This window comes from Amblyomma maculatum, chromosome 9 (genome assembly GCF_055883805.1).
Source record: "Amblyomma maculatum isolate TAMU_Amacu chromosome 9, ASM5588380v1, whole genome shotgun sequence".
Lineage (NCBI taxonomy): Eukaryota > Metazoa > Arthropoda > Arachnida > Ixodida > Ixodidae > Amblyomma > Amblyomma maculatum.
Window position 1 is genome coordinate 93,576,601 of NC_139352.1, and position 12,566 is coordinate 93,589,166.

General features: G+C 42.7%; 1 protein-coding gene across 1 annotated transcript in view; it reads right to left on the reverse strand.

The window, feature by feature from the left end:
* Positions 1-12,566, reverse strand: part of LOC146179754 (ATP-binding cassette sub-family C member 3-like) — an 88,544-nt gene that overhangs the window by 72,794 nt on the left and 3,184 nt on the right. The window contains exons 2-4 of the mRNA XM_084580270.1: positions 12,174-12,377; positions 1,450-1,596; positions 662-714 (exon numbers count right to left, since the gene is read on the reverse strand). Coding sequence (XP_084436396.1) covers positions 662-714; positions 1,450-1,596; positions 12,174-12,377 — 404 coding nt within the window. The remainder of the gene's footprint in view (positions 1-661; positions 715-1,449; positions 1,597-12,173; positions 12,378-12,566) is intronic.

Genomic DNA, 12,566 nt, shown 5'->3' on the forward strand with positions numbered 1-12,566 from the left:
GCAGAAAAAAAAAATCATTGTCTTTGGAAACGCATCGAATGCCTCTTCAGCCATGTACAGAAAGTGAGGTGCTGCGCACATTCCACATTAATTCGTGACCACATTGTGTGGTTCATTTCACCAGTTTTAAAGAATTCGGCCATACGCAGGAACAGGTTGCATCAGCGCAGCAGCATATTTCACCATTCCGAGGTCTTTTTTTTGTTTTGTTTTTTTTGGGGGGGGGGGCACGTACAACATACTCACACTGAATGCGATTACTTCGTCTGGCGCATAATTATTCTGGTAATTTATATATCACTCTATTACAAGACATTCCGTTACTATTGTGCTGCGCGAAGCCACCCTAAGATTTAAGTTTGTTGTCTCAGCCAATGCTGGCTTGAACTCTAAATTTTCAGAATGCGCATTCTCGGCAATGTTATTCTCGTTCTTTGCAATGACCAGTATCATTGCAGTTCTATCCTTGCGCCTGTGAGTAGAAACTGAGGCCAGAGAAAAGCGGTTGGAGAGGATGACTTGGTGCTGCACATATCTACCTTAAGCGCACTAACCGTTTACGCGAAAGCCGCATAGTCTTCCCGTTCATAGCGTCACTGTCAAACAGCCACAACAGCCAAAGTAGGTTCACCCAGAAGGTAGGTTTAATGAGCGAACTTACGTGGGCAAGGTGGCCGGGGGCTCGAGAGAGGAAGACGAAGAACGCCGGGTTGACTAGCATGACAAAGGCTAGCTAAAACGTCCGGTAATGGAGTCTGGCTGCATTACGGTGCTACGAGATTGATTAGGAATGCGGCAATATTTACTGCTGGTCTAGTGCGATAGCTTAGATTTCCTCGCATTTCACATTTCGACGCTGCGTGTGAGGTCACTTTTATATCTATGCTCATGGAAAGATGCTAGTGGCCAAGTTACATGGTCGGGAAAAGATTAGTTGATAATTTGAAAGACATTACCAGAACACATCTCAATACTGAATCAACAAGAGCTGCAGACTTGGCAGCACTTTTGTGACGAGATTCGAACCCACGGGGACCTTTATTTACTGAGTCAAACTCGCTACACCTAGCCAACACCGGCATTTTAATGTGGCTTGGTTAAAACGAGACTTCTTATTAATGTGGGGTTGTTTTTAAGTGATGTAGAAGATTGCAACTGCGTGAAAATCGGCATGTATATGACACGAAAACGATACCGAAGTTAAAAAACCAGTGCTCACGCCACTAATTCTCGTTTTGCCCTAACTAGCCTAAATAGGCCATCATTCCTGCAGGCAGTTTAGCCGCCGTAGCATCATTATTTCGGGATATTTTATAGACAAAAACGTGCGCTTTAAATGCTGCAACGCACCAAAGCAAATAAATAAACGTCTCTTTCTTTCTTTCTTTCTACCCCCCCCCCCCCCCCCCCATCTTCGTTGTACACCCGTCCTGAAAAGGTAGGCCTTACCTGGCTTGCTAACCTAAGTGCCGACGCACTGGTGCTCATAGGTAGGTCCGTCATGTAGAGCAGCGACACGCAAGAGAATGATAGCACCGGTGTCAGCATTACGTTGGGTGCCAGCAAGGACAGAGTTGAGAACATGATGATCATGAGCTGTGAAGAAGCAACAATAATGTTAGTGTGATTACTGCCGAAATCCACCTTTTCTTTCTTTAGACTTTCCATCTGAACAACCTAACACTGCTAGAAATCGATGACCTCGCCGCATTACTGCAGGTGTGCTGTTGATTGCATATTGACCGCTTCAAATGCTTTAACGTAATGCGAACACATGCTGATTCCAAGGACGCGGTTTTGATCCCGGCCTCTGCAGACGCTTTTCAATGGAGGCAGAAAGTAAGACACCTGTGTGCTGTGCAATGTCAATGCAAGTTAAAGTGCCCCAGGTGGTCGAAATGATCCGTGCTCTTCACTTCTATGTCGCTCTTAGCATCTTTGGGACGCAAACCCTATAAAACGAAACCGAAACCCAAACTTCCACTCCTTTCCAAGGTCTTGATGGCTATAACTCTAAGGTAGGCGCCGACAAGAGACCTGCGAACGCAGCCTTTGCACATGCAGACCTCGTCCGGAGCGACGCGCATATACACTTCTGTTCTGCGCAATCGTAACACATCGCGGCATATTCGCATCATCTGACGCTAACTGCAGCGCGATGCCTCTACCCTACCCCGACGCAAGCTCTTCTGCCATTCTCCCTTTAAGCTGTCGTCTGGCCCTTTTCCGCTGATGCACTGCTCATCCTCCAGAATCCCTCTCATCCACCTTTCATTCCTGACCTCATATTGTACCATTCCTCTGGTCTCGGCATAACATTCCGCTCTCAAGCAAGTCACCCACCGCTTCTGCTTCCTAGCAGTACATACAGGTTGCTCATCATACAGTCCACGCCATAACTTCCCCTTTCGACGGTAACCACCATCCGGGTTCTTCTCGCTTGGCAGCCAACTCCCGCTGGTGTGTTCCTCAGCTCCCGCTAAACCGCCAAGAAATCAATCTCATATCACCTTCTGTCTTCACTCAAGAACAACAGCAGAAGATTTCCGCCCAGCAACTGTACCGAATCCTAGCCGCGCCATGTGGAAGGTGGCGCTTCGCTCAGCTGCTACCAGTCATGGCTGGCAGTTGGCCGCTTGCGGCGACTACTTCGATGGCAACGTACAATTCAAGAGAGGCAGCTCTAGAGCTGCCCTAAAGGAACGAAGCGTGAATGTTGGTAACCATTCCAGATTGCCGTTGCATTTGGCTGTATCTCTTGTGATCTTGAATTTCTTAGTGCTTCAGTACGGGTGTATTAGATGCTGTTCTCTCAGACTGAAATCGGATACGGCAACTTTGCGACCTAGCCTCCTTTGCAAGTGCTGCAAGCTGCATTATGTGAGCGGTGTAGGTAAAAAATATGGCTTGATCTACTCTTCCGAAGAGTAAATTGAAGAGACATGCTGGAATGAGGTATATTACAGGGTATTTGCAAAATGCACAGGAATAATACATGTTATTATTATTATTATTATTATTATTATTATTATTATTATTATTATTATTATTATTATTATTATTATTATTATTATTATTATTATTATTATTATTATTATTATTATTTAGTAGTAGTAGTAGTAGTAGTAGTAGTAACGCAATTAAAAATGTTTGAACAAGCCTCGAAGCGGGTCATCCGCAAAAACCAAAGACGTAATCATAGCTGGCCTAATGCAACAATTATGAAGGCATTTTTGTACAGGGATTGGCTATGGAAGCGGTGTAAACGCGCCCCTAAAAATCGTGAACTGCGCATCGACTACAGAGCCGCAAGAAATAGAGCTGTTGCGCTTATTCGTTCCGCTAAACGACAGTATTACCGTGCGCAATGTAAACTAGCTGCCAAAAACTTCGCCAAAACCTGGTCACTGATTAACAATTTAAGGGGCGTTAACAGAAATTAGTCATCAGTTAGTAAAATTTTTTCAGGTAGTCCCCTAGAAACAGCTGAATTGTTCAACAAGCACTTCGCGTGTGTATCTCAGTCCAATTCATCCTTGCCACAAGATAGGTGTTCGTTGACACGTTTCATATCTGCGTCCGCCTTTTTACGCAAACTGTCGGCAGTGGACCTGGCGCGCATAATCTTTAGCTTCAAAGGTAGCGTCTCTACTTTAGAGAAAGTATCTAAATCGTGAGAATATCCTTCTTTTTATCCTTAACGGATTCTTAGAGGCTGCCGCAATACCAAACATGTTAAAAACAGCGATTGTGAGACCAATACACAAAGGTGGCAAGAGAGAACCTTGAGAATTATAGACCAATATCCGTTTTGCCTGTACTGCCCCAGATTTTAGAAAAATTTATTCTAGAGTGCATGACATCCATTTGTGAAAAAAATTTCTATTCTATCTGACCGACAGTTCGGTTTCATCGAAGGTCGTGGAACGCTTTCACTTCTCGAAGAATTTGCAGGTGACCTCTACACAACTTTTGATCACAATCTATTTGCATGTGGCTTGTTTTAGATAATGCCAAGGCATTTGACACAATAAATCATTAAATTTTGTTGCTAAAATTATACCTGCTTGGATTTAGGGGACCATTTCATGGCCTATTGAGAAGTTATTTAGAAGATCGCTCACAGGTCGCAGCCCTTGATTCCACGACAGCCGTTAGCTGCCGTCAGATGTTGGGGGCAGGGGTTCCTCAAGGGCCTATCCTATCGCCATTGCTTTTCAATTTATTTATCAATGACTTCGCGTCAGCAGTAACAAATGCCTTGGTCTTTCAGTACGCCGAAGATGCGGTTTTACTTACGAAGCATATTTCCTACAAATGTGGTGTTGCTTTACTACAAGAAAATATTTGTATCGCAATGAACTGGTTTTCCATGAATGGTCTTTTGGTAAACCAACAAAAAACAAAATTGGTCTGTTTTAGAAACCCATTGAAGACAACTGTCCTTAGTGATTTGGTTTTTTTGCACTCACACAGTGATAAAGAGTGCCATTGTACTCCAGTCGAAAGTGTTGATTGCATAAAATATCTAAGGATTTAATTTGATAGCGATCTCTCATGGCATGGCTTACGTTTGTGGCAGATTACGTAGAACGGCATTGTTACTGTTTGCAGTTAAATCTTTCCTTCCTTTATCGGTAAAAAAGACAATCACGCATGCACTTGCATACAGGGTTATAAGATATGGCATCACAGTCTTTGCGCACTCTTCGCAAAGGTGGCATTATCGGGTAGACGCTCTTCTAAAATATATGTTGAAACGTACCGCCTGTGAACAGTCGTCCCTCTCAAGTAAACGTGTAGTTTATATAAGCAAACTGTTATTCTTCGGCACTTTTGGAATCCTGCTTTCAAGACGAGAGCATTTTCTGCCACAACACTACGGAATAGTCAACGCTACACGGTCGCCAGATACGCGACCAGATACGGCAAAGCAAGACGATGTGTGTATGTCCCTACAATATTCCATATGCTTCCTGATCAGGTGTTGTCCGCTACTTCTAAAGCCACCGTAAACCAAATGCTCAAATCTGTGAAGTTTTAATTCTATATGACGCAGGAAACTTGCAAGTTTAAATTTTTTTCTTCTCTTTTATACAATGTATCTTCCTTAGTATTTGTATTTCAGTGTGTGTGTGTGTGTACTTACTCTGATATTTTATTGCCTTCACTTTTCGCCGCCGATTTTGCCGGGACTAGTCCTGCAAGCCTCCTCTTGGCTTTGACAGGCCCGAGTCTGTATGTATCCCAATGTGTTGTGGCAATAAATTATTATTATTATTATTATTATTATTATTATTATTATTATTATTATTATTATTATTATTAGATGGCGCCCAGTAAGGACGCATGTGCGCTGTGCTCTCGCGAGTTTTTTGGCAAGCACCAGTTTTTACGCTGTGCCGATTGTGCGAAACGTGTTCACATGAAGTGCGTCACTTCGGCGGATGATGAGGTGCAACTTTTGAAGTCCGGCTCTCGATCATTCGCGTGCAATTTGCGTGCGTCGTCGTCGTCTGACGGTGTTAGGCTTAGCGACGGTGGTGCGCCGGCAGCTGCGTTCCTTTCTTCCATCGCCCCGCTCCTGTCCAGCCACCCGACCGGTTTTCCCCCTTCAACCGCGACCGGCGAACATGGCGGTGAGTTTGCCTCGCTATGGGCTCTCCTCCTCGACGCGCTTGAGGGAATCTCTTTTCTGAGCGATGAGGTCGCCCAACTACGGGAGGAGAACGAGCGTCTTCGTGGAGAGAACTCGCGGGCTTTCGTACAACAAGCCGAGGTCGTTGCCTCTTTACATGGCGATGTTCGCGCCCTACCCCTGGAGCTTGTGCGGTGCGCTGCTTCGCAGTGTGAGCGTCCTCTCGTTGTTTCTGTGGGCAATCCTACCCGTGAGGAGCAGCCGTCTGTGGACTACTCTACTGCTCTTCATCGAGGGATGACTCCCGGCGATATTACCTGTTCATCTTCTGCCTCTGCTCCTAACCGTGCGGTTAACCCACCTAGTGCGATGAAGAAGCACCGAAGTCGAGCCATCACTGGCGCATCGAGCTCATCTGTCCTGAACGTTGCCATTTACCAAAAGAAGCGTCCGAAGACTATTTTCGTCTCTAAGCTCAGTCCCGATACAACATCGGTAGACCTTACCATCTAAAATCAGTGAATATTACCCCCATTTCCTGCCTGCAGCTGAAAACAAGGTACGGCTCCTACTCGTCCTTCCATATTGAAGTTGATGAAGAACCCTACAGTAAGCTTGTTGAGCCTTCGATGTGGCCGATGGGTTGCATATACAAGGACTTTCGGGGGAAGCTCTACGACGATATGCTGCATCCCTCAAAACTGACGCAAAATTGCAGTGGTCTCTAATTTGGACATCTGTTATCAAAACGCCCGAGGTCTTCGGACTAAGGGATCTAAATATTCTTCTAGCGTTTTGTCCTGTTGTTATATCGCTGTTGTGGTTACCGAAACCTGGCTTTCAAGTGATATTCCTTCCAATGATTTCTTTCCAAATAATTACTCTGTTTTTCGTAGCGACCGCCCCGAAACAGGACCCAAACAAAGAGGAGGTGGAGTGCTCATTGTTATTGACAGTTCTGTGAAGTGTGTTCGATGTTCCGATTTGGAAACTGTTGAATAATGTGTGTGGCTTGAGCTCACTTTAAATCAACATGAAAAACCTGTACTTGCAGCTTTCTACATTCCTCCGAATCTTCCTCCTCCAGCCTATGATGATGTTCTGCTCTCAATCGAACATGTTATAACCCGTCATAGCAAACACAAACTTCTTATTTTAGGCGATTTTATTACTCCAGGTATCAACTGGAACTCATTTATTCCTTCTCACAACAATCATTACATATTAAGTAAGTGTAACAGTCTAATTGATTTTATAGCCTTTAACTCTTCGCAGCAACACAATTTCATTGAAAATTGCTGTGGTAATATTCTTGACATCTGTCTATCGAATTTTGAAAGTGTTCGACTCTTGAGTTCTGACATACCGCTCACTCGCTGTGACAAATTTCACCCTCCTCTTCTAGTTACTACTGCTGTCTCTGCCTCACCTTCTACTAATTCAGATCGGGTGAGGAATTCATCCCGTTTCGCGTATGCATGTGGTGATTATGTCAGTCTTTTCAATTTCTTCTCTTCCGTCGACTGGTCCCTTTTAAATGACATTAATGATTCAGACGGACAAGTCAGTCGCTTCACTGAAATAGTTCTTGATGGTATGGTCGGTACATATCTTTGCATACTCCTACGCGTAGGAAGTACCCTTCCTGGTTTTCAAAGGAACTAATAAAGGCGTTAAAACTTAAAAAGGGGCCCATCTTAAAGCGAAACGCCTTGGGTTTCACAATTGGGCAGATGAGTTTCGCCGCTTGCGTTCTCTTTGCAAACGCTTATACAAGCGGGACTACGACTCCTATCTTGAGTCTTTAGAGAGGAGGGCCTCAAATCGTCCTAGTCAGTTCTGGCGTTACGTTCGTAAGCGTTCCATTAAATCAGATTTGAGTATCAGCTTAGTTGACTCTCAGGGTTCGGAAATTCGGGATGTTGCCGACAGTTTTGCCCAACATTTTGCTCCGTTTACAAACATCCACATTGTGATTCCGTTTGCCTTCCATCTGGTGCACTATCTAATTCCGTTCTCTTTGACGAAGAGTTGATAACTGAGAGTCTTTAGCGTTTGAGACCATCTTTGTCTCCTGGCCCTGATGGCATTCCAGCCGCCACAATAAAAGCCTTCAGTTATATCTTTGTACCAGTACTGACTGCCATATTTATTAACTGTTTAAAAAATGCGGCCTTTCCTCGCGTGTGGAAAACTGCACGCGTGTTTCCTGTCTTCAAGTCTGGAAACAAATCTGATGTTTCCAATTATCGTCCGATTTCGCTTCTATGTGCAACCTCTAAGCTTTTCGAATTAGCTTTGCACAACGTACTTTCCTTCCATCTCAAACATATCATAGCACCGAATCAACATGGCTTCATATCGAGTCGCTCTACTTCTACCAACCTAGTCACGTTTATGACGTATGCCTCTGCAGCAGTCCTTCAGAAGGGTCAGGTTGACACTGTTTATTGTGATATGAGCTAAGCTTTCTACGTTGTTACTCACTCACTACTTCTTAAAAAGCTTCTACTCTCTGGCGTCGAAGTCTCACCGTAGCCCTCCTACGCAACTATCTCCTTGATCGCTTCTGCTTTGTCAGTGTCAATGGACAGACTTCTTTCGTTTACCCTGCAACCAGTGGAGTTCCTCAGAGTTCTTTACTAGGCCCGCTTCTCTCCTCCGTTTTTATTAACAATGTTTCCTCGGTGATCAAAAACTCCTCGTTTCTTCTTTATGCTGATGATATAAAAATATTAAAGTTAATACAATCTTTTCAAGATTGTTTGTTATTGCAATCGGACATATCTGCTTTTTCTGATTGGTGTGCGAAGAATCGACTTACCTTCAATTCTTCCAAATCTAGAGTTGTCTCCTTTACTCGTAAAACACATAGCTTTCTCTACCATTTATCTGTGAATTCTGTGCTGTTGGACAGGGTTGATGAAATTAATGACCTTGGTTTACTTTTTGACCGCAACCTCAGCTTCTCTCAAACTAAGCGCATTGCTCAGCGGGCTATGCGCACACTGGGATTCGTTTGCAGACTTTCGAGAGAGTTCCGTACTTCACTTCCGTTCTTAAAACTGTATCTGTCCATATGCTTGCCTCTCTTGGAGTACGCGTCGGTTCTTGGAATGCAACTTGCAAATCGAACTTGGACAATGTTGACAGAGTGCAAAAAAAAAAAAAAATTACGGATATTTAATTATAGCTTTCCTTGCGCAACTTCCTCCTCTCGCTCCACCAGGAGCGCTCAAACGAACTTCCTTCTCTTCACTGCCGTCGTATCAGAGTTGACATTATTTTTCTGTACAAACTCCTTCATGGCCACATTCTGTGCCCTCAGCTCTTAGAGTACATCCTACTGCGCGTTCCGCGAAAGAGCATGAGGGAATTCAGACCATTTCAAGTTTCTCCGACTCTTCATTCCCATTCCCTTCTGGACAGAATGCAGTGGTTATTTAAATCTTTTTGTCCTCACCTTGACATCTTCCAAAACTCGCTCTGTTCATTTATATTGGATGTTCGTAGCGTTGTATTCTAAACAGTACTTTATGATGCATATAACTCCCACTTTCTATCCTAAAATATTGTATTTACTTTACTTTTTGCTTTTTCTCCTGTTCAATGCTGTCTGTATCTAGAACTGCTTTTTATCCGTTTCTTACTTGTATCTAAACTTAAAACTTTATATTCGATTCTTACTGTCCCGTGTTCAATTTTGTTTATTATATAATTCTGTATTTCTAGCCTGTGTTTTAAGTACCACGCACTTGTTGCGCCTGGATGATTGTTTATTCTATGTATATTTCTATATTACTATAATCAATCTCAGTTATTTGTTGTTGTTTTTTCTCTCTATCTACCGTTCTTTATTTTTTCAAGAATTCTCTCACTGTGTATATAAGTAATGCAACTCATTGACTGCTTTTTTTTTCGTGATACTTTTCGTCTCAGCTTCATTTCATATGTTATTTCTTCTTCTGTGTTCTCTCTGTATGTAAACATGTTTGTTTATTTTCATTTTTGTTTCTTTTTTATTTGTGCTGCAGCACGAAGACCACATGGTTGTTCCTGCGCACTATAAATAAAGATTGATTATTATTATTATTATTATTATTATTATTATTATTATTATTATTATTATTATTATTATTATTATTATTATTATTATTATTATTATTATTATTATTATTATTATTATTATTATTATTATTATTATTATTATTATTATTATTATTATTATTATTATTATTATTATTATTATTATTAATCACTTTCAGGACGAAGCCATACATGACGGTGCACCGATAGCGCTTCATTCACTGCCGGACAGCCCCACCTTCCCAAGCGATAATGCATAGACAGCCGAGATTTATGTAAACTGGTTTAAAAATTAAGAACTTTTGTCAGTCAATTAATTATCATTAGCAACTAAAAGGGGAGCCAGAATACGACGAAATGTCTCCGTTGATCATTAACTGCAATGTATCATTTCCTTTCGTTCTCCGACTTGTTACCCAAAGCTATGAATGAATGAAACAAGCTGCCCAGGAAATACCATAACACAACTAATCGCTTGCCTGAGCTTTGGAATATGTTCTCCGATGTTTGACAGTTTGTCTACCAAAGTAGTTTGCTAATTTTATTTTCGCTTCGAACAGTCGTTTGCAATTTATTATTACCGTTGCAATCTACATGGAGGTATGAGGATAGCAAAAAAAATGCAAACACCAGCACCCCTAATACTATTACAGTTGAAACGCAGTCTCCACACTGATAACATTTACTATGTGGACGAAAGAGAGTATACGAAGCCCAAGGGAAGTGCCCTCTATCCATACCTAATACGAATGGAGCTGACAGTTATTGGCGTCGAGTAAAGTACTCTAACCGTTCTAGGGAGGCACTACTTCTAGAAATGAATTATTGTGCTGTTAGAAAACAAGTAGGTTCACTGACAGTAGAAGTAACAACGACCTGGTGCCGGTGACGTGTTCCAAACAAGCGACTGTCGCAATTCATAAGGCGCAGTCAGTCGACACAGATCACATTTAACACAGTCGATAAGGAACTACTGATATAGCACAGCTTTCTCTCATCCCGTTCTTATTACTTTACATGAAACATTGAGCTCAACAAGGTGTAGCAGATATGCGCGGTTGTGGTTCGGTTGTAGCGCTACTAAGGAGCGTATCGAGAAATGCAAAGGCACAAGGACGACAACGGAAAATTCAACAGGACGGGCGCCAACTTTCAGCAAATTATGTTATGAAGAGCGAAGCTTCCACTAACATTACAACGCTAATTCTGGTTGGAGCACTAAAAGTTTTACACATATTCGTCGTGCCATCGTATCCCGAGTTAGCGCTTGTCTGTGTCGTTCATTCTTTCGTGTACTTTTTGCGCTATTTTTTATCATGAACCTTCACCAACTTGCCCAACTTTCGGCGTTACAGATATAAGGCAGGTGGTGGTGAATGATGTCCAGACAAGGTATGCGCATGAGGGCTTAAATAATTTTTAAAATTTAATCCAATACTGTGGGCTATTAGATGAGCCAAAGTAGACGTCTCCGAATCGATATGAGCCACCTAGATTTTTAAACATGTCGACAATATCCGTGTACTGTATTCCGTTTGTTTTAGCTCTACCCCGAACTTTTTTTCTAGTCCAGTGAAATAATTTTGAAATAAAATGAGCCATACACAAGCAGCCTCTGCCTATTTCTCAGCATGTCCCCAAAGTGTTCGCGCCTCATCTTTCGGAAAACTAGCAGAAAAGAGACAACCGCTATATACCTGCACGTACGCACCGCAATGCAATGAGCATGGTCAGTTCGGAATGACCAATAACGAGCACAATTTGTGAAATGAGACTTCTGGTGTCCTTTTTACACGGTTTCTACAACCGTAAGCAACTCATGAGCCAAGACTGTTTGTTCTGATCATGTTACATGCGGCGCACTTCAACGTTTTTACCACCACCACTACTTGAACAATCTCTACTTCTCCGTGCACTCAGAAGGCGCGCTCTGCGGCAACTGGCTCGCTTTTCTGCCCCCCTCAAGATGGCTTCGTGGAGGCTTCACTCGATGGGCGCACCCTCCACTTCAGCAGTTTTTTAATAGCCTCCTTGGATTACTGCTTAACTGGCAGTGTTAGGGCTCTTAATATTAGATATCCGATATACATGTCTAATGAAGTACAAAACGGCAAAGCTACGGCTGCTGTTCATTGGTGGGCCATATAGTAGGCGCCGAGCGAATGTCATGGCTACGTATTCCAGGCAATGTGCTTGTTTTTGTTTTCTCCTTTTTAGTCAATACAAAGAATATTTGACGGTATAGGATTACGCTACTTTTCAAGCACTACAAAAAAGCGTTCCGCTCTTCATCTTTACTAATTACTGTTTGCTGTCTTTCGTATATATACATAACGGTGCCACTCATCTCTTTCGAGGACAATTTTTTTCGAGCGTGCAAAGAAAATGTGTAAAAGTTAGCAGCTGTGTATCCAATACGTATCGGTCGCCGACTGCGCTTGAAACAAACCACTGAGCTTGTAGAAGAGTAGATGCAGTCCATGACGGCATCCAGCATGTTGGCACGTAGAATCCACATCAGCTCCAGGTCCCTGTAACGCATCACGTTCTTCAGCAGAGCGTCTTCCCAGGCGTACATCTTCACCACGCGAATTGTGGAAATCAGGTCCGTGGTGGCCTTGAGACGTTCGTCACGAGCCTGAACTGCGTGCACCTGTAAGATATTTAAGTTTGCTCTTCGCTATTCGGTGCTGTTTGTTATATCGGCTTGCGTGCATTGCAATTTAATAGTAGCACAAAAGTGCGTCTTTAGGCTTTATTTCCTGTAGCAGCAAGTCCATTTGAAATAATGCACGAGAGGAAATTTGCAACCGACCCTATGTGCAGCTCCTGCACAAAATAT